Here is a 24,030-nt window from a genome sequence, read left to right as displayed (position 1 = left end):
GATAAAAATACAATCATAAGGTCCAACTGACATGAATTTTGTAGCACAGGCTGCATAAGCCACATGACAGCACACCCAATTTAAATAGGCATGCAATGCCACTGAAATTCAGCTGTTTCTGATGATGCAAAAAAAAGAACTTACAGAATGATTTGAACAGACTAGAAATGTAGGCAAATGATAATGGCTAACAATTCAATGTTAATAAGTGTAAAGTTATGCATTTTGGTTTGATGAGATTTCTGATGGCAAATTATATTGGTGGGATTATGCTATACTGGACTGCAGACATGTAAACAGGAGAAAGAGGGATGATATGATAGGGGTCTATAAATTTCTGAATGGGTGTTACGGGATATTGACTGATTAAAAATTTTTGTTATGTGGAAGGCAGAGAGAGAATATGAAGACATCTATGGCAGTTAAGTTTGTGTGTATGGTTTCTAAGAAAGGTGATAAGAAATAGATTTTTCTCTTGCAGGACAGTGAATGAGTGGAATGATTTGTGTGTTGAGGTAGTTAGTGCATCTGGTGTGAACTAAGTTTAAGAGACGGTATTACAGCTGGTAATGTCAACTCCCTGGAGGTCTCAGATAACAATAATAATTCCAATCATACACTTCTGTATGAGAGATAAATCTAGCTCTTACCTTTTTTTTTCCCTGACTACATTCACTTTAAACTTCTAGCATCATAACTTAGTCATGGTTAAGTGAGGTTTATCAATTAACAATTCTTCGATATCTGCTGACGTAAGATCATCGAATCCTTCTCCGCCAATTTCACATGCCAAACTTATTATATTGGGGAATTCTGCAGTATGATTCGAAGAGAACAGGAGCATTCTCTTTAACACATGCGGACCAAATAGCTTTCCAGCATGCATTCATAGTTTCTGGTCTCAATTCAGATAACGATAATCGAACCTGATCAATATAATCCATAATTGAAAATTTTTTCCACACATCCATAACTGACAGTGTTTCACCATCATTTAGCTTGTTCAAAACGTACTAAAATGTTCATCTGACATAATATGTTTTAAAAGTCGCAATTATATCCTGATCTAGAGGTTGTAGCAATGATGTGGTGTTGGGCGGCAGAAAAAAAAATGCACATTTGGGTGTTCTATGGCAGGATGACTGGGTGAATTATCAAGAATCAAAAGCACTTTAAATTCGAGATCCTTGTCATTCAAATAGTGTCTAACTTCTGGCACAAGTGAACCACTCAGTGAAAATATCAATGGTCACCCAAGCTTTTTTGTTGGTCATCCAATGAACTGGCAATTTTTGAAAATCTACGCCTTTTGTTGGCAGTGGTCTTAATGATCGATTTATGAGCAGTGGTTTTAATATCCGATCTCCTAAAGTGTTCGAACAAAACAGGAGTGTTATGCGATCCTTTGCTGATTTGAAAAATGCAGTTTTTTGCATATTTGATACGTAAGTTCTGTTTGGCATTTTTTTCCCAGAAAAGGCTGGTTTCATCCATATTCCAAACTTGTTCACAAGTGTAACCTCCATCTTCAATTATTTCAGCAAGTTTTTGTGGAAATGCTTTAGCAGCTGTTTCATCAGCAGAAGCCGTTTCACCTTTAATTTTTATATTATGAAGAACATGTCTTTTAATAAACTTAGCCAGCCAACCATTGCTTGTATGAAATTCATATTTTTTCCTCGATTGAGGTGAAGTATCTGGCTGCAGTTTTTTAATCTGTTCATAAAATCTCAATGCTGATTGCTTGATGGAATTTCCATCAACTGGCATTCTTTTTGTACATTATCTTCTATCCACATCATTAAAGCTTTTTCGGGCTTTTCTAGAACATCTCTTGTGTATGATGATAATTTCGCACTCAATTTTGTACCAGAACATACCACTTTTCTAATAGACTCTTCATTTTTCTTTATAGATCTGACAATCTATCCAAAATGCTTACCCACAGCAGTCGCACCTTCCCCAGTTTGAAGACGATCTAAAATTTGAATTTTTATATCCAAGGGAATGGCTTATCTTTTTTTTTTTTGGTTATCGGCAACATCATGTGAGGGCTGGATTAAAATCTTTGGTTAATGAAATGAAAGTTTGAAAATTACATATAGCTTACCATTTATTATTTCTTGGTAAAATTATTAATTTTATAACATGATTTTTATTTTGATTTCACTCAAAAAATGCAAATGCAAAAAATGCAGTAACTGTATTGTCTACTCAAACACCAAATTCAAACTGCTAAGAACTGCTTTTTCATGAGCAGTCAGTTATGTAATTCGGGAACTCCCAATAAATGAAATTCATAAGAATTTAGAATTTTCTTAATTGAAACGAGAATGCAATTCTACAAAATTCTCAGAATTTTCTTAAATTATGGATTTTTTCCTAACTTAGACTTTAGGTTGGTCACGTAAAAGTGAATAAAAATCATGTAAAAAAAAATTATTTTTGATATCTGAATTCACGTAAAAAGAGGTTTAGGTGTATGTTCTTTCTTGTGGTTATATCAGTTGCTTTAATATCATTTTTGTTCTAGGTGTTTATCAGAACTTTTCAGCCCCCCCCCCCCGGTAAATGAGTTGTCAAATGAGTGTGACCATTAACTGCTCTTACCTAGGAGGCTGCCAGCCATGTGAGGAAAAGGTATATATGTGGAACTACAAGGCTGGTGTTTATGAGAAACTCAGGATTCAGCTTGCAGCTGTAGCATGGAAGAAGTTGGGTGGAAAGGAGATCAATACTGCTTGGGTGCTATTTAAGAACTATCTAGAAGAAACAATGTTTAAATGTTTTTTTCCAAGGGTCAAAAGGTTAAATAAGGTATGTGTGAAATGGATGAATGAAGAGATTAAGGCATTTATTATACATAAGATAAATCTTAATAATCAATTCCATGAGGGGAATTGATTATACAAAGAACAGGCAGAGAAGGTAACTCGGATAGTATGATGAGCAAAAAGTGAAGTATGAGTAGCAGTTAGTTAATGAAGAAAAAAAAAAAAGATTATGATAGGATGACACTGATTGGAGAAAATAGTATCAGGACAACTGCTGCAGAGGATAAAACTGAGATATTTAATGAGCAGTTCATAAAGGTCTTTCATCGTTGTGAATGTAATATAATGGTAAGTTTGAGAGCAGTGTGTCTGGCCTGCATGCAGTCCTGCTCTCAACCACACTGAACACCTCTGGAGTGAACTGGAATGCTGTTTGCAAGTGAGGCAAAATCACTTTATACATACCAAAATCTAGTCAAACATTTTCCCAGAAGATTGAAGTCTGTTACAGCAGCAAAGGATGGATCGACTCCATATTAATGCCTTTCACATTAGAGTGAGAGTTCAGATGAGTAGGTGTCCAAATCTTTTAGATCAGATAGCTGGACACGTAAATATCATATGCACATCATATTCATACACTATAAAGGATTTCTGTAGGGATGTAAAAGTTTAATTATGTGAAAAAAATTAAATGTTATGAACTCAACTAATATTAAGATAATCATAATAAGTGTATGCTCAATTTCATTATTATCTCCTGTGCATTCTAAAATCTTCATTATTACCTTATTTGGTAATATCTTTGTGTTCTCTTCAATGCATGGCATAAACAACCTTGTATTGGGAAGTGTTGGTGGAAGATCAAGATCCTAGAAGATTTCAAGATAAATGTGATCATTAAATAATAACTTTTACTTAGGAGTTAAAAAAAGAAAAGTTAGCCAAGTGCACCTAATATTTTTTATTAAGAAAAATCATAAACAAAACTTTTTTTTTTTAAAATTCTTAACTAAGGGCATACTATAATAAATTTAGTTTAATCCTTTATCCAAGTGTAAGCAAACAAACAAAGTTAGTGCCTGAAAATATCTTCGGGACTGGGGTAAGGTAGTGCAACACCTGAAGATATTTTCAGGTGCAAACTTTGTTTGCATACACTTGGATGAAGGATTCAACTAAATTTATTATAGTCTAACCAAGTGAAAAATAAACTTCTAAGTGCATACTGTTTGTTAAGTATGTATGTGAGAGATCAAATGGGCACAAATTTTTATATGGGGGGGAATTAACCATTAAACAAAACAAACGTGGATCTGTAATCTATGCATTTGTTTATAAACTACAGATAAACAGGGAAATAAAATTGACAAAATGCAAAAGTGCGTTAGCACATATATGATTTTTCATGAGATGACTGCTTTGGGCTACTATGCAACACCGAGTGAATGCAAAAACACCTAATGTAATGACCCTGAAAGGAATGCACAAAATTATTTACATAATTTAGAACTTGTAAAATAATGTGATAATCATGAGTTTTGTTTTTAAAAAATGTCTGCACAATATGGAAATTATTTATGTACATATTACTATGTAAAGAAAAGCATACACTGATTATTACTGAAGAAAATTCTTAGAAAACAAAGTAAAACAAAAAAAATAAAACAAAATTTCTTCCACAATTCTTCTCAACTGTTTCTCAAGTATACTTGCATAGATCTTGCCAGAAACACTTAGTAGGGAAATACTTCTGTAATTCTCACATTCAGTTTTATTTCCCATTTTATATATGGGTACTATGTGAGCTTTACTCCAATCATTGGGAATTTGTCCCTCTGTCCAGGCTTTCTGAACAATGCAGTGCAGCTACTGTAAGACTTTTATACCACCATACTTCAGCATTTCTGGTCGAATATCATCTACTCCTACTGCTATTCCACATTTTAGGCCTTTGATGGCTTTTTCTACTTCAAGTATGGATATGTATTCCTGATTGCATGCCTGGTCAGTGTTTTTTACCACTCTGCTGTCATCACTGCTTGTTTCATTTAGCAGTTTTTCAAAGTAATTACTCCTTACTTCAAGGATATCTTTTTCTTCCATTTTCATGTCACCTTTATCATCTCTAACTCCTTTTACAGCACTCTTTCCTCCATTCCTAAGCTTCTTCAACACCTCCAGAATATTTTGCCACCTTCTTGATATTTATTTTCTATATTCTTGCCAAAGTCCTCCCATGACTTTTGTTTAGCTAGTTTTACACAGTGTTTAGCTTTCTTACATTTGTCTCTGTATTCTCTAAGAACACAAGCTGACTTATTTGACAGGAACTTTTGATATGTTTTCTTCTTTTCCTTCACTGCCTCTTTAACTTCCTGTGTCCACCATGGAGTTCTAATTTTTCTATCCTTGCACACAACTTCACCAAATGCCTCTCTAGCTGAATCAATAAGGGCTTTCTTCAAGGCTTGCCACTGAATCTCCAAGGTTTGATTCCTGTTCTCAAACTCTTTCATTTTTTCTTCAATAATCTTTGTGTATTTTAGTCTACAGTTCACATCTGAGAGCTGCTCAACTTTTATTCGCTTTAAAACTTTTTTACATGTTATTCTTTTCAATATGAAGTTCAATTTTATCCTGCTCAAGACTAAATAGTGATCACTTCCAATTTCAAATCCTCTGTACACGCTGGTGTCCTGCACCAGGAAGAAAACATCACTATCAACAATAACATAGTCAATGAGACTTTCCTTATTCCTTGCTCTTCTCTCCATGTGAATTTGTGCACATTTTTATGTTGGAACAAGGTGTTAGTAATAACCAGTCCATGTCCTGAGCAGAAATCCAACAGATATTTGCCATTATTATTAGCTTTGCTCTTTTCTCCAAATTTTCCCAAAATATTTTTGTATGTCTCACAATCATTTCCTACTCTGCTATTTAGATCCCCAACAAGGACCAACTTTTCCTTTTTCATTGTGTCAGTTGCTTTTTCTAAAGCATCAAAAAATTCCTGCACTTCTACCTTAGTAGAACCTTCTGTGGGACCATAGGCATAAATAAGTCTCATTGTCCAGTTCCCTATTCTCATATTTTCCCACATTACTCTACTTGAGACTGACTGCCATTCAAGAAGATTAGCCTCATATTTTGTGTTGAATACTATGGCTACTCCTTCTTTTCTTTGATTGTCATTGCCTGAATATAACATTTTGTATTTATTGCTCAGAAAGATCTCACCAGTTTTTGCCTTTTTTGTTTCAGTCACACCCTATTATGTTGATCTGGTACTTATCTAATTCCTCAGCTAGCTCCATTTCTTTGCCATTCAGGCTTCTTATGTTGATAGTACCAATCTTTAACTCTGGTGATGTTGAGTTGGGGTGTGTTTTCAGATTTGTTCCAGTAGCTGACTTTTCGCTGTTCGCCCTGGTTCCCTGGCGAAAACAACGGGGGCCTTGTTTAACCGGGCGACGCCCCAGCCAGCATGAAATTTTGTCATGTTGTACCATCATTTTTTATTTTGGTTTAACCAATAAGAATACAATTTGGTCGGCTAAGTCCCAAATTGCCAGCCCATCCTTGTTCGTTCAGTATTCAAGTAGATACCCAAAAGGGTGCACCACGAGAAGGTGAGGATTGGACATTAGGTCAGAAGCCCTGGTCGGTTCTCTGCATTCCTTTAAAGGCTATGTGGAAGTCTCCTCTCAGTTATACAGCTTTGACCCTTAAGCACTCCCTGTCCAAACAATTGCTTCATAATTGCAGCCAACCTCTTGCTTTTTCAAAACTTGGCTAATTTTTAGATACGTAGTGTCATGTTAATAAGACATCGCTTTCTTTTTTTTAGATCAAATTAAGTTTTAAAAAAAAGTCAGAGAAATGAATGATGCAACTTGTAGCAGTGTCTTCAATTTCCTTTACCTTGACAACTAGACCTTCCATTTTATGCTGAAATTATCAAGAAAAGTTATGCAGCATAAGAAACAAACAGCTATATTTAAGATGTGGATGAAAATGATTAATAATGCAGTATGTTAAGATGTCTGCCCAGGATGCCTCACCACAGACAGTCCCTCCTTTATTTCAGTCCAAATGGGCTAAATTTCCCAGTAGACCTTAAACAATATATTCCAGATTGGTCAAAAATAGCTGAATCATGCAACCAGCAGAGGTGTTTGCAGAAAAAGCTAAAGCAAAATTAGAAATGACTGCTAGTCCAAATAGTTGAGGGGTTAGCATATCCACTCTACAACTGACAGGCTGGGGTTCAAATTCAATTTCAAAATCAGGGAAAGTATTCTTTCTATAAAAGTGCTCTCTCTCCCTTCTTCCACTACCACCACTTCATTATTTTCCAAAACTTCCATGCTGTCATTCTTGTTTTGGTTATTTCCATCTGTCTTTTGTCTGGTCACTAGGCCATTCTCACATTCCTATCTGGACACTCTCATTACATGATTATCTAAATGTGATTTAAGAAGTCAACATTAGGGATTTTATTGAGATATGGTGTGTGTGTGTGTGTCAAAATATACTTGTTACTAAGGGTGAATGGTTTGTGGCTTGAAAGCGTGCACGCACGCACACACACAAGAGAAAGAGAGATAGAGAAGTACAAGTCATATCAAAAGCAAAAAAGCAAAATGGCAGATACTGCAGACAACAGGCACAAAAACTGAGTCAATCTCTATTTAAACAAAAGTCCTGAATAACATATTCTGATAAATATCAGTCATGTACTGCACTATGAACACAAACAGTATACAATAATCAAAATCTAAACAACGTTTAACTTAATCTAACACAAATTATAAAAAAGTAGCATTATTTTTTTTATAAAAACACATTATTAGAAATGAATGATAAACTATTATATATCCAAAAATTTTGGGGCACTCCTAATCGTGATTATCCATATTACATATATTTTTACCATCAAAATTTGATGTACATATTGATTATTTATGCATCTGCATTATATGATTTGACGAGTTTTTTAACCCTCATTACTTAGAGATAACATCCCTTGGAATTACATATAAAACCGAACACAAATTGAACATTAAGCATCATCAGCCCAACAATGGGAGGGTGATATGCATATAGTGTCTTTTACTAAGTCAATCACAATATGCAAAAGATTACACTGGCCAACAAAAAAAAATTTTTTTCTGCTGATTATGATCTGACACTTGTTTTTTTACTAATTTGGGTGCGCTGATTTCAAATATCAAACCCATTTTTCTCTATCACGTCAAGTTTTTCCTCTATGGCATTTTCTTTTTGCTAATTTGTAAGTTTTTGATAGTTTTAAGGAGGCAGTACTATTTAGAGGATCAAAAAAATCGATTTTTTAATATTATTTTCTAAAAGTATGTACTTTTAAAAATCTGTTCCTAACTTTTTATCAAGACATTCGAAAAATTCCTGAAGATATAGCCTATTATTCAAAGCGGTGTGCAGATCAGAATCGGAGCGCTCACCGCTCTCGCTTGTTAGTAAACGAATAAATGCGTAAGAACCTGCAACGGCACGTACTGGCGCTTTGAATACGAGAGGCCGATAACCGACCTAATACATTTAGGTGATGAAAAGTAGACGATGACAACTGCCTAAAACAAATGAATGCTATATGCGTCATAGCGGACAAAGAACGATCGAAATCAGTCAATCGTTAATCGATCATGAAAGTATGATGCGTGCTTATAACGTTTCAATAAAGTCTCCGGTTTCTTTTGTCTTGTTAATTGCATGTTAGTCGGCAGTGAAGAAAATACCTCATATCTACTACTCGAAAATGTGTCAATAGAGTAGATTTCTTCTGCTACATTTGTGGCAGCTTTACTGTTCCCAGTCAAAGGACAAATATCACTGATTTTGTTAAGAAAGTGTACTTTGCATACTTTGACATAAAACTTGCAGATGAGGAGAATTCACGGGCTCCAAATAAAGTGTATACGTCGTGTGTAGAAAATTTACGACAGTGGAGCAAGGGAAAATGCCAAAAATTAGCTTTTGGCATTCCAATGATTTGCCGTGAACCGAAAAATCACGTAGATGATTGCTATTTTTGTTTAGTTCAGACTTCTGGTTATAATAAGAAGAATAAGAAAAAAATTGTGTATCCAAATCTCAACTCAGCAATTCAGCCAGTTGCTCATTCCAATGAAATAGCCGTGTCAATTTATAAAGGACTTCCTTTACTTGAGAACGAGCATGATCAGGATATGCCAGATGTTCTTGAGGAGCAAAACCCGGATGTTGATTTAGACAATGAAAATTTAATTTCTAGTTCTGGACCGCAACGTTTTACTCAAGCGGAATTGAATGACTTAGTAAGAGATTTGGGCCCATCAAAGAAATCATCGGAATTGTTAGCTTCAAGATTAAATGAAAAAACTTAATGGAGTAAGATACGAAGATAACTTTTTATCGTAGAAGGGAAAGTAATCTTGTACAATATTTTAAACGAGTGTGGGTTTGTTTACTGTAACAATGTGTCAGGTTTACTAACTGAAATGAGTGTTGTACAATATCATCCAAATGAGTGGCGTTTATTTATCGACAGTTCAAGCAGAAGTCACAAGTGTGTCTTACTACACAATGGAAATGTATATGGCTCAATTCCTATTGGCTATTCAGTCCACTTAAAGGAAACATATGAGGACATTAAAAAGGTTCTGAAGTTATTAAAATATATAGACCATAACTGGATCATCTGTGTGGATCTTAAAATGGTGAACTTTTTACTTGGCTTTCAAAGAGGATATACAAAGTGTTTTCTATGATTCTGGGATAATCGAGCTAGAAACCAACACTGGAGTCAGAAACATTGGCCTCTTAGAATATCCTTAAATGTTGGAGAACAGAATGTTATAAATCAACCTTTAATCAACAGAGAAAAAATAATTTTTCCACCTCTACACATCAAACTAGGTCTTATGAAGCAGTATGTTAAAGCTTTAGATTTACAACATGACTGGTTCCAATACATATGTGAAAAATTTCCATGACTTAGTTATGAAAAAATTGAGCTGATGAACGAAATTGAGAAAGAGGCCTGGACTTCATTTACGATGGTTGTGAATAATTTTCTTGGAAACAAAAAAGTGTGCAATTACAAAGATCTAGTCGGCTTCTATATATAATCATCGGCCTCTCTCGCATTCAAAGTGCCAGTACGTGCCGTTGCAGGTTCTTACGCATTTATTCATTTACTAACAAGCGAGAGCGGTGAGCGCTCTGATTTTGATCTGCGCACCGCTTTGAATAATAGGCTATATCTTCGGGAATTTTTCGAATTTCTTGATAAAAAGTTAGAAACAGATTTTTAAAAGTACATACTTTCAGAAAATAATATTAAAAAATCGATTTTTTTGATCCTCTAAATAGTACTGCCTCCTTAAAACTATCAAAAACTTACAAATTAGCAAAAAGAAAATGTCATAGAGGAAAAACCTGACGTGATAGAGAAAAATGGGTTTGATATTTGAAATCAGCGCATCCAAATTAGTAAAAAACAAGTCTCATATAAAAGTCAGCAAAAATTGTGTTGGACTGTGTTACTGTTGTTGCAAATCACACCTTCTTTAGTTGGAAGAAAATGTCAGCTACCTCCCTAGGTGGTAGACGACTTTTAATGTCCAGTGAAAAACCATCATGACACTGCTCATTATTTATGTGTAACCATGAAGGAAAGGACTTTTGCTACCACTTACTCTGCCTGATCATGCCTGATTGAAGTCCAAGCAATACAGTATGTTGGAGAGAAACATTAATGAGGTCATGCTAGGTAGGAAACAGATTTCCTTGGTGTGGGAGATATGTTTGCCTACCTGTCACTGCCATCCCCCATTTTTTCTATAACTCTTCATCCCATTAACTGTGAAAGAAAACAAACAATTATATATCCAAAAATATTCCCAAATCCAATTCACTAACAATTATGGCCTTAACAGCAATATAAACAATGTGCATGAGCAATCAATAACCAATCCTCCTCATTATTTTTAATGGAACCGCATGTGCAACCTCGACAACTACTGTCCAAACAACAATTTACATAATTACTTTTATCACAAGGCAATACACATGTATTTTTCATACCTGATATCCAATGTCAGAGAAGGCCAAACCCAGAATCTCCTTTTTTTTTTTTTTTTTTTTTAATTTATTCTGGATCAAAATTTCCTGCATTTTGATGTATTCATTTGCTGCATTTAACCAATTCTGATAACCACCTTGTTGTCTTTTATTACTCTCTCTGAAGCTTGATTGTCTAATTACCTAAGCAGTGAAGTCATCTTCATGATGACCTCAAGGTTCACAACTCAAATTGGCTTAAGTTCTACAATTTGACCAATTAAACTGGATGAGATGATGAGATATCTGGCATGTGTTTATTTGTGGGAGTGTAAAACATGAGTTTACTGGCAGAAAAACACTGCCACCTCTGTATGAGATGTTATTCTCCTTCAGTTGAAAAGGATCTTTGCTTTAGAGAAATGTTCCATATAAGTGACAAAACTGAACCCAGGCTTTTCAAAAGAAATGGTGAACGTCAAGCCCTTCCATCTGTAACAGTATATTGGATGAGTATTAAAAATATGCTACAAATACTGACAAGAATTTGATCATGAAGGGGGAAAAAAAAAAACATTTCTTAATTGTAACTTACTAACATACTGTTACTAAGTGACATAGTTTCCTTTACAAGATTGGCATTTTCTTCATTCCCTACTGTTTCATGATGAGATTGTTGTGTACATTCAGGATCATTTAACTGAAAAATATATAAGAATAATAATTAATAACTTGTTTAATATGAATAAAATTTAAGTAATAACTCAACAACTATTAGTAGAATTAAGCGTTACAATACTGCAGACATCTGAAAGAATGGAAAATTTCTATTATGACATTCTTATAAAGAATGCCATAATGCCTGATTGAAGCACTATTTTAAGGGCTATTGCCAATTTTAAAAATAGACTATGACTTAACTTCAAAAAAAGATGAATCCATTAATGAAACTTTGCTAAGTAAGATTTGGAATGAATTTAAAATGCCTGAGTGGTAAAATGAACATTGCCTGATCTATCTATATAATGTAGACATATTCAGAGGAGAAACTTTTCAAACATTTCTGATGTGTGCAATCTTACATGAGAGTTAATATGGATTTGGAGAAGAAACCAAAAATGATTTTGAAATATACTGCTGTCGTCCAGCATGGTTCCTGTTACTCAGTATTCCCACACAGCTATGCAAAAGTTCACCATACCATTTTTGTTTTTTTAATTATTATTATTTTCCAAGAAACAATGTGTTAACAGTGTTAGTATTTTCCTGTCATTACTTGCACATGTTGCTGTTATTTGGGCAAAAGGTCCTATGATAAGTGGGAAATTTAATGATGAGTATTTCATCCTTAAATACTCATCATCATCATGTACCCTCAGGGAGGTACAGGGAAATTATGATAGTACTGCATGAAAGTTACACCATTACTAACTTCAAATCAATAATTTTCCTTCAAATTAATCTATTATCTGTCAATTATTATTATTATTATCTGAGACCTCCAGGGAGTCAAGGACTCATCGAGGGAGGCTGTAAATTACCCAACCCAGCTATCATACCTTCCCTTAAATTCATTTACACTAGATGCACTCACTACCCCTAAGGGCAAATTATTTCACTCACTCACTGCTCGCTGAGAGAAAAACCTAGCTCTTACCCCTTTCTTGACTGAGAACAACCTTAACTTCCATGGATGTCCCAGTGTTCTCTCCACGCCTTCCATATAACGAAAAATTTCATCATTTGAAATGCTATAACACCCATTCAAAAGTTTATAGACCTCTATCATATCACCCCTCTTTCTCCTGTTAACCAGAGTCTGTAATCCACATAGTTGCAATCTGTCTTCATAATCTAAATCCCATAATCCGGATATAATCTTTGTAACTCTTCTTTGCACCCTTTCCACAGCTTCTTTATCCCCTTGAAACCCGGGAGACCAAATCTGTGCACAATAATCCAAGTGTGGTCTTATCAAAGCCTTATAAAGAGGCAAAATTACTTCCTTATCCTTACATGTCAAGGTTTGCTTCAGCATAGAAATTATCCTCTGAGTTGTATTTGCAACTTTTGCTATGTGACCTTTGAACTTTAAATTCTTATCCACCAAGATCCCTTGCTTCTTCAGTTTCTTGTAGCATAACCTCGCTAATATAATATGCCGCTGGATCTCTAATCACGCCAAAGTGCATAACTTTACACTTACTAACATTAAACTGAGAGCCATTTTCGTTTGGCCAGATTTCCAGTCTATTCAAATCATTTTGTAATTTCTGAATATCAGTAGCATCCCTGATTGCCCTGCCTATCTTCGCATCATCAGCAAATAATTGCAAATCTGATGATAGACCCTGCTTGAAGTCATTAATGCATAGATTAAACAATAATGTCCCAAGGACTGAACCCTGAGGTACACCACTGGTTACCCTAAATCTGGTAGATTCACACACACTGTATACTACTTTTTGATATCTGTCTGTTAACCCCTGATCCAAGACAATAGATTATGTTCCAATCCATATTCTCCAGTTTACGCAACAGCCTATCATATCAAATGCCTTAGAAAAATCCAACATTATCATAGTGTATCCATTTTCTTTATCCAACTCAGCCATAACATTGTTATAAAATATGAACAAATTGCTAAAACATGACCTTCCTTTAGTAAACCCATGCTGTTCCCTGTCAAGACCCACTATTATCAGATCTTATATTTCTGTCTTTTAATGCACTTTTTATTGTATCAATCCATTTACATCTTGGTTTTCTCCAGGTTTTTTTCTGCCAACCTGGCAAGGAATACCTGCTTTGCTAATCTTTCCTCTTCCATTCTGTTTAGTGACCATACCACCTGATATTAACTCTACTAACACATTCCTGAATGCTAACATCTTCACTTTGGATATGATACTGCCAATGATACTATCTGTTCACTCCAATAATCTTTCTCAAAACTCTCATATCAGAGGTCTCTAGTCTTTGATAAAGTGTTTCATTTCTAACCAAGCTCTCAGATCTATAAGTTAAAACTGGTTTGAACACTCTCTTGTATATAACTAATTTAGTTTTCACTAATTTCTTTCTCATTCCATATAAATTTATTCAGCTGACTTCCTCTCATACAAGCTTTACTAATTCTATTGTCTATATCGATATTTAATTTACCATCTTCACAAAATATTGTGCCTAAATAGCTGAAATGCTTTTCTTGTTCTGTAGGTTCATCATTCAGGATACAGTTGATGTTTTCAATGTTTCAGCCTATTTTCATTGTCTTTTTATTGCTGATTTTCATACCAAACCTATTACAACAGTTATTTAATTTAGTCAGGGAATCTTGCAGACTTGTACTGGATTTATTCAGAAGTATAACACCATCTGCATAAAGTAAAGAGCTAAGATTAACATCACCAATTTTGATATCAGATTTAACCACTTTCCTTCATAATGTGATCAATAAAAATAATGAATAACAGTAGAGATAATGTGCACCCTTATCGCACATCTGCTTTTACTTCAAACCATCTTTCTGTACCTCCTTTCATTCTAATTGCTGACTTACAGTTTAAACAGAGACTATGCATTGCTTGATATAATCCCATTTACACCATATAATTGGAGCATTTTGAAGAGATTTCCTCTGGAATCTTCTAATATGCCTATTCCAGATCAACAAAACTTAAATACAAAATCTTATTATATTCTCAAAACCTTAAAATTTCTCAAACCATCTGTTTTAAAGTAAAAATCTGATCCTGACAACCTTTATTGGCCTGAATCCAGTTTGTTCTTCCCTAAACTTATCTTCCACAATTTTTCTTAGTTGTTTCTCAAATACTTGAATAAATCTTAACAGGAATGCTGAGTAGGAAAATATTTCCCTATTATAGATGGGTACTATGAGAGCTCTACTCCAATTCTCTGGAATTTGATCCTCTGACCAGGCCTTCTGAATTATGCGATGAAGCCACTGGAAAAGTTTTATACCTCCACATTTGAGGATTTCTGGCTGAATTTCATCTAATCCAGCTTTCCACGTTTTTGATGATTTTTCAACTTCAAGTATGGATATATATTCCTAACTGCATTCCTGTTGGGAGTTTTCTACAATCATGCTAACACTCTTTGCTTCATTTAACAATCATTTCAAAGAAATTACTCCAGACATCTAGAATATCATTATCTTTGGTTTTCATGTCACCTTCATCATCCCTGATTCCTTTTACAGTATTTTTCCTTCATTTCTAAGCTTTTTCAATAGCCTCCAGAATATTTTGCCATCTTCCTGATATTTATTTTCTATGTTTTTACCGAAGTCTTCCCATGACTTTTGTTTAGCTAGTTTTAAATAGTTTTTTGCTTTCTTACATTTTTCTCTGTATTCTCAAATAGCACAAGCTAACTTATTTGCGAATTTTCGAAATGCTTTCTTCTTTTCCTTGACTGTCTCTTTAACTTTCTGAGTCCACCATGGAGTTCTGATTTTTCTATCATTACAAACAACCTCACCACATGCCTCTCTGGCTGAATCAATCAGTTTTTTCAGGATTTGCCAATGAATCTTCAAGGTTTGGTTCTTGTTTTCAAATTCTTTAATTTTTTCTTCAATGATTTTTTGTGTATTTGAGTCTACAGTTCACTTATGAAAGCTGCTCAATCTTGATTCATTTTAAAACTTTCTTAAACATTCTTCTTTTTAATATGAAATTCAATTTTATTCTGCTCAAAATTAAATAGAAACTTCGTATTTCAAATCCTCTGTATAGTCCTGTGTCCTAAAGGAGTGAGAAAACATTGCTATCAACTATAACATAGTCAATGAGACTTTTTATTTCTTACATCTTCTCTCCATGTGAATTTTGTGCACATTTTTATGTTGGAACATAGTGTTAGTAATAACTAATCCATATCCTGAACAGAAATCCAGCAGACATTTACCATTATTATTAACTTTGCACTTTTCTCCAAAAATCCAAAACATTTCTATATTTCTGGTAAACATTTCCTACTCTGTTGTTTATATCTCCAACAAGGACCAACTTTTCCTTTTCATTGAGCCAGCTGCCCTCTCTAATGCAAAAATTCCTCCATTTCTTCCTTGGTAGAACCTTCTGTGGGACCATAAGCACAAATAAGTCTCAATGTCCCGTTCCCCATTCTGATATTTTCCCACATCACTCTGCTTAATATTGCCTGCCATTCAAGAAGATTATCCTCATATTTAGTGTTGAATGCTATAGCTACTCCCTCTTTTCCCCTGATTGTCATTGCCTGAATATAATATTTCATATTTGTAACTTAGAAAGATCTCAACTGTTTTTGTCTTCTTTGTTTTAGTCATGGCTATTATGTCAATCTGGCAATTAATCAATTCTTCTGCTAGTTCCATTTCCTTTTAAAGATGCTTCTTATGTTGATAGTACCAATCTTTAACTCTGTTAGTGTTGAGTTGGGAGATGTTCTGGGATAATCATTATCATCAAATTACTGCTATGTACCTTCAGAGGGCATACAGGATGATAGCATTACATGAAAAGTTTTCATCATTACTAACTTCCTATCAACTATTTTCCACCAAATTAATCTGTTATCTGTCAAAACTCCAATATTATCAGATTTTATATTTCTTTCTTATAAGGCAATTTCTCACTGTATCAATTCACCTAGTTCATGATCTTCCTCTGAATCTTTTTCCTGCCCTCCTGGATAAGGGCTACGATGTCCTAAAGAAGAACATTAGTGAACAGAGAGGAGACATCAAAACTGACCATTATGTCAGTGTGCTGGAGTTTTCTATATTTCCAGTATATTGGGTGAGTACTTTGGCTGTATACGTGAGTGAATTAATGCCATCCACAATTGGGTGTAATGGCACATTCTGTTTGTGGAGTTCTGGTAGCCCATATCTTCTTCTTCTTCTACAGCTTCTCCCACTTAAGTGGGGTCACTGTTTGTTATGAGTCTCCTCCACACCTTCCTGTCTTGGGCTGTCACCACATCCAAGTTCTTCATCTTCAAGTCCTCTTCTACCAGCTCCCTCCATCTCTTCTTTGGCCGCCCACGCTTCCACCTTCCTTGCACATCCATCTGCATGACCCTTCTTCCCACATATTCATCCTCCCTCCTCATCACATGACTAAACCATCTCAACCTTGCCTCCTGTATTTTCGCTCCTAAGTTCGTAACTTTCACTGTTCCCCTGACATAGTCATTTCTCAGATGATCCTTTCTGGTCACACCGCACATCCAACTAAGCATTCTCATCTCTGCTACTTCCATCCTGCTGATGTTATTTTTCCTCAGGGCCACAGTTTCTATAGCATATGTCATAGCTGGCCTCACTACTGTCCTATAAATTTTGCCTTTCAGATTGATCGGCACCCTCTTATCGCATAACACTCCAGCCATCTCCCTCCAGTTCCTCCAAACCACTTGTATCCTGCATCCCACTTCCTTCTCAGCTCCTCCATCTTCTTCCACTGTTGAACCTAAGTATCTAAAGTCTCTCACCTTCCTGATGACATTTCCTTCCAGCTCCAGATCAGTCTCCTGGCCACCGCCCACTGCGCAACACATATACTCTGTCTTACTTCTGCTCAGTCTCATACTTCTCTCTTCCAGTACTTTTCTCCATCTTTCCAGTTTAGTTTCCGCTTCCTCTCTTGAATCTACACACAGCAAGATGTCATCTGCATACAACATTGTCCAAGGTGCATCTTCTCTCACCTCCTATGTTACCACCTCCATCACAATATTAAACAGAAACGGACTTAATGCTGACCCTTGATGCAAGCCAACTGTTACTTGAAAACTTTCTGTCTGTCCCAAACAGGTCCGAACACTTGTCTTCACATTTCTGTACATTTCCCGCACCAACCTGACATATTTCTCCGGCACCTTCTTCTCCCTCAGACACCTCCAGACTTCTTGCCTTGGCACTCTATCGTATGCTTTCTCCAGATCAATAAATATCAGATGTAGCTCCCTTTGTTTCTCTCAATATTTTTCCATTATCTGTCATAACCCAAAGATAGCATCTGTTGTTGATCTACCAGGCATGAAGCCAAATTGTTCCTTTGCAATCTCCAACTCCTCCCTCAATCTACCATCAAGAACCCTTTCTAGGATCTTCATTGTGTGGGACATCAACTTTATTCCTCTGTAATTTTTACAGTCTTGTGCATCCCCTTTACCCTTGTAGATGAGAACAAGAGTACTCTCCCTCCATTCCTCGGGTATATTTTCCTGTTGGCAAACTTTCACGAACAGGTCCCACAGCAGGTCAATTCCCTCTTCCCCCAGTGCCTTCCATGCCTCCACTGGAATTCTGTCGGGGCCCACCGCTTTTCCATTCCTCATCCTCTTCATGGCCTCCGTCACTTCCATTCTACTGATGTTCTGCACCATCCCCTCAGAAGGCTGCCCATCTCCTCTGTGAGTCCTTGCATTTTTCTCATTCAAAAGTCCCTCAAAGTATATTTTCCATCTGTTTCTTATGTCCACATCCCTCCACAATACTCTTCCTTCAGCATCTTTGATCTGCCTCACATGTAAGATGTCCTTAGCTGCTTTATTTCTACATTTCGCTAGTTGGTAAATTTTCCTCTGTCCTTCCTTTGTTTCTAATTGATCATACAGATCTTGATATGCCATGGCCTTTGCCTGTGCCACAACTCTCTTGGCTTCTTGCTTTCTCTCTTTGTACACCTCTCTGTCCGCTTCCACTCTTGACTCATCCCACTTCTGCTTTGCCTTCCTCTTAGCTGTCACTGCCACTTGTACATCATTATTCCACCACCAACCCTCCTTCTGCTCTCTAATCTTTCCAGATGTCTCACCAAGCACCTCGATTGCACAGCTCAGGATTACTTTTGAATTATGTTTCCACCAATCTTGTACACTTTCCAGTCCATCCGAAATCCTCTCTAACACTCTCTCCCTAAAACGATTCCTCACACTCTCCTCTTTTAAGCGAAACCACTTAACTGTCTTCATCCCATGGCAACCAGAAGTTCTTATCTTCGATCTTATTTTAAAGTCTGCGCACAGCAGTCGGTGTTGTTGTGCTACTTGATCTGTTGGAATTACTTTACAATTTGTCACAACCTTAAGATGTTTTCTTCTAGTCAAAATGTAGTCAATTTGTGAGCTGTTGTTAACACTTCTAAATGTTATCAAATGTTCTTCCCTCTTGAAGAAAAACGAGTTCACAATTGCCAGATCAAACGCTACTGCAAAGTCCACAACCCTCTCTCCTTCCTGGTTCATCATTCCCACTCCATGGCCACCATGCACACTTTCACAGTCTCTATTCTGTCTTCCTATGTGCCCGTTCAAGTCTCCTCTGACAATCACCATCTCATTTTCTTCCAATTCCCTCATTTCTTCATCTAACACGTTCCAGAACTCATCTTTTTCCTCTGCTGTACAACCAACTTGCAGGGCATATACACATAATACGACCACCCGCTCTTCTCCAAGACCCAATTTCATTCGCATGATCCTGTCGTTCCTTCTACCCACGTCCAGTACTTCACCCTTCATTCTGCCACACACCACAATTCCTACACCATTTCTTCCCTCGTTATTCGCTCCAGAGTAGAACAATTTATATCCATCTCCGAGTTCCTTTGCCTTTCCCCCTTCTCTCCTGCACACATAAAATGTCCAACTTCCTCTTCCTCATCATGTCTGCCACCTCTCTTCCCCTTCCAGTCATGCTTCCAACATTCAGTGTTCCCACTCGCAACATCCTCTCCACCTGCTGGACTCGCTTCTTTAACCGCACCCGCCCTTGATGCGGTAGCCCTCGTCCACTTCTCACAGCTGTAGGGCGATGTGGCTGCGCGTCGCTTAAGGGGTACGCCCTAGCCCTTATATCATTTTCTCTTCGACTCATAATCATAGTTTGAGTTGGCACTGAAGTTTTCCGACCGGATGCCCTTCCTGACATCAACCCTCGCATTTATCCGGGCTTGGGACTGGCACCTATTGAGGCTAGCTTGCCTCCTTCGGTGGCTGCATAAGACGAAATGACTTAGCAAGATAGGAAAGACTCACCCCTAGCCCTCGAATACTCTAATAGCATCAGGGGGAAGGAGCAAGGAGAGGAGAAAGAAGCAAAGAAAGAAGAGGAGGGACTAGTCTACAGAATAATATAACAGATATATATTACATTAAGTAAGGCATGGTCCAGCATCAGGTACCTCGGGTTTGCCATGCCCGTACTCACTAAAGTGAGCCCTTGAGCCCATACATCACTCATATATCATAATTACGAATACTTGGTTTAAAAAATCTAAGAGAAGACTATACACATGGAAAAATCCCGGAGATACAGAAAGGTATCAAACAAAATGAACAAACTGATTACATTATAGTAAAGCAAAGATATAAGAATAGCGTAAAAAATGCAGGCATGTATCCTGGAGCTGATATTTACTCTGACCACAACCTACTATTCATAGAAATAAATGTGAAACTAAAGAAGATAAAAGAAGCTATGAAAAGAAAAATTTGGAACTTAGAGAAATTAAAAAATACCAAGGAATTTGGAAATAGATTACAGAAAGAATTAAAAGAAGCAAGTTTTGTCAAAACTGAAAATCCAGAAAAGAAAGGAACAAGTTAAAGAGAAAATAAAGAAGATTGCAGAAGAAGAAATTGGATATGTAAGAGCTAAAGGAATAAATAAACCTTGGATAATAGGGTTGGTGAGATGGATAGGAGGGTGGTTGACGGAGAGATATCAGAGAGTGGTTTACTCGGGAGTAGAGTCCACAAGACGGCCTGTGACTAGTGGTGTGCCACAAGGATCTGTTCTTGGACCACTGCTGTTTAATTTGTTCATAAATGATATAGGAAATGATCTGAGAGGAACAGTTCATTTGTTTGCGGATGATGCGAAGTTGGGTAGGGCAATAGTGAATGCAGATGACGTAAAAATTTTGCAGGATGATTTGGATAGATTGGAGGTCTGGGCTAAGGAGAATGGATGTCAGTTTAATGTGGCAAAATGTAAGGTTATGCATTTTGGGGTGAAAAGATTGGCGGCAGTTTACTGCATTGGTGGAACCCTGCTCCAGGAAATTGATGAGGCACGAGATTTAGGAGTGTTGGTGGATAAGGAATTGAAATTTAGGGGACACATTGCAAAAGTGACCAAAACAGCTCATCAAATCACTTGGTTGCTGAAGAATACGTTGACAAGCAGAGACAAGCAGGTTATTGTTCCTCTCTATCGAGCCTTGATAAGACCCCATCTAGACTACTGTGCTCAGATTTGGTCACCTAGGTTTCTTCTTGATGGGGAGGATGTGGAGAGGATCCAGAGGCGAGTGACCAAGATGATAGCAGGTCTGTGGAATGAACCGTATGAGAACAGGTTGAGGATTTGTGGGTTGCAAAAATTGGTTGATAGGCGGAGGAGGTGAGTATGATTGAGACATTCAAATTACTGAAGGGTTTCTATAAAATTAATTCAGAAGATATTTTTGAGAACAGGGCTGGTTGTGGGAGGACTAGGGGACATCCATGGAAACTGGGCAAAAGTGTGGTTAGTAAAGGTGTTAGAGCTGGGTTCTTTACTTTTAGAGTAATGAATGAGTGGAATGCGCTCCCTGAGTCTGTAGTGGATGCTGTGACAGTGAATGAGTTTAAGGCGAGGTATGATAGATACTGTATGAATGTCAGATAGTTGTGATGAATATGATTTGGGGCCTCCCTCGATGAGTCTAATGACTCCCTGGAGTTGCCCGTAATAATAGTAATAATAATAGTAATAATTAATGAGATGATTTCTCTAATGGAAGAAAGAAGAAAATGGAAAAATAAAGACACCCCAGGAGGGAAAATTCAATATAAAACCCTGAATGACAAATTGAGAAGGGAAGCAAAAAGAAGTAGAGAAGATTGGCTTAAAAAACAATGTGAAGAAATGGAAAATTATGAGAGAGTGGGAAGGTATGATATTTTGTATGATAAAAGCAAGAAGCATGAATCACACGAGAAATGCAATTTGAGCTAGAGGTATAGAAAATAAGAATGGGAAAATCATAACTGAAGAAGATAAAATCCTAATGAGATGAAAAGAATACATTGAAGATCTATATGACCAAAAAAAAATAGACCAAATGAGTTGCTATTAGAAGAAATAAAGAAGGTAAATGAGGATGATCTAGGCCCAGAGATTTTGAAGACAGAAGTAGAAATGACAATTAAAGAACTAAAATGTGGAAAGGGTCTAAGGGTCTGCACGGTTAGCCTAGTGGCTATGCGCTTCAAAACCATATGCCTGGGGAAGGAGTGTCCTAGGTTCAATTCCCATGAGTGACATGAGGAACTGAAGGATCTTCCTCAGCCATAGCCAAGTTGGCCGGTCTTGGGCGTAGACAGTAGGGTTTTTTCCCCAGTTTATCCTGGAGTTTTTCATCCTGCAAAGCAGGGAAACTGGCCTTGAGAACTCAACACTTAGGATACACCAGGGCATAGGGCTGACCACCTTATCCTGTGAACAGCTTGAGGTCCGATGATTAATAAACCCTCAATACCGCAAGGTAAAAGAGGGTATAATGAAGATGAGAATGTGAAAAGGCAGAAGGAATAGATGAAATACCTGCAGAATTCCTGAAACAACTTCAGAAGAAAGGAACTGAAGAACTAACCAAAATAATAAATTTAATTTATAACAAAGAAGAATTACCAAAAGATTTTGTGACCTTAATATTTATACCTACACCAAAGAAAGGTAATGCAGTAAACTGCAAGGATTTTAGAACAATAAGCCTCATTTCCCATATATCAAAAATACTTATGAGAATCCTAACATGGAGAATTGCATCTAAGGTGGAAAAATTTCTTGGAGTTCAGTTTGGTTTCAGGAAAGGTAGGGGAACAAGAGATGTGATTGGACTGTTAAGAATAATAAGTGAAAGAAGTCTGGAAATGAATAAAGAAGTTAATATCTGTTATATAGATTTTGAAAAAACTTTTGACTTTGTAAAATGGGATAAGATGGTGGAAGTAATGGAAAAGATTGGTACATATTGGAAAGACAGAAGGCTAATTAAGTAGTGGAAGTAATGGAAAAGATTGGTATAGATTGGAAAGACAGAAGGCTAATTATTTCACTATACATGGGACAAACTGCCATGGTGAGAAACATATATGGTACAACAGAACCAGGTATCATTGGACGAGGAGTAAGACAAGGCTGTTCTCTGTCACCAATTTTGTTTAACATGTATTCCAAAGCAATGTTAAAAGCAGCACTGAAGAATGCAGAAGAAGGAATAAAGATTGGAGGTAGACAGATATTTGCAATATGATATGCAGATGACAAGGCATTATTATTAAATACTGAAACATGACTACACCATCTGTCGAACAGATTACTGGAATCCTGTATCGATTATGGAATGAAAATTAACATTACAAAAACAAAGATAATGAAAATAGCAAGGAAAGAGGCAAATATGGATATCAGAATAAATGAGGAAAAATTGAATCAAGCAGACATTTAAATATCTAGGAAGTGTGATTAGTGATGGAAGATGTAAAAGTGACATAAAAGCAAGAACAGCGATGGGAAGAAATGCCTTTAATCGAAAATGGAATTTATTCAGAAGTAAAATGGACAGAAACCTAAAGAAAAGACTAATAAAATATTATGTGTGGAGTGTTGCCCTCTATGCAGCTGAAACTTGGACACCGAAGAAAGAAGAAATTAAGATTTTGGAAAGCTTTGAGATGTGGATTTAGAGAAGGATGGAAAAAATCAAATGGACAGATAAAATAACTAATGAAATCCTAAAAAGAGCAGAAGAAGAAAGAAGTCTGTTAAAAAGGATAAAAAGAAGAAAGGGAAACTGGATCGGACATATTCTCAGAGGAAATGGAATCATCAGAGATGCCATCGAAGGAAAAAGACCGAGAGAAGGCTCAGAACAGAAGAGAGTGGAAGGAAAGCTTTTGCTACTAAGATCTACTACTACTTTTGCTACTACCTGCTCAATTGCAGAATACTTAAGAAGAATATCACTCATCCCTTATCCACTCTCCCATGGTTCCTAGATCTGTCAGGTGTCTGCCAGATATGCTGTTGTAAGCTATACTACTATGGCTAAGCAGGCAGAATAGGCAATATCAGAATAACCAAACCCAAGGACTA

General features: G+C 36.5%; 1 protein-coding gene across 1 annotated transcript in view; it reads right to left on the bottom strand.

The window, feature by feature from the left end:
* The window catches only part of LOC150095241 (uncharacterized), a 267,888-nt gene that overhangs the window by 118,083 nt on the left and 125,775 nt on the right, over positions 1-24,030 (bottom strand). Inside the window, exons 8-9 of the mRNA XM_090410764.1 lie at positions 11,458-11,562; positions 3,563-3,646 (exon numbers count right to left, since the gene is read on the bottom strand). Coding sequence (XP_090266890.1) covers positions 3,563-3,646; positions 11,458-11,562 — 189 coding nt within the window. The remainder of the gene's footprint in view (positions 1-3,562; positions 3,647-11,457; positions 11,563-24,030) is intronic.

Source organism: Typopeltis vanoorti, chromosome 20 (genome assembly GCF_054136105.1).
Source record: "Typopeltis vanoorti isolate ZY-2024b chromosome 20, IOZ_Tvanoo_1.0, whole genome shotgun sequence".
In the NCBI taxonomy this organism is placed as follows: Eukaryota; Metazoa; Arthropoda; class Arachnida; order Uropygi; family Thelyphonidae; genus Typopeltis; species Typopeltis vanoorti.
The sequence above is the reverse complement of the archived record's forward strand: the minus strand, read 5'-3'. Positions and strand labels throughout refer to the sequence as shown.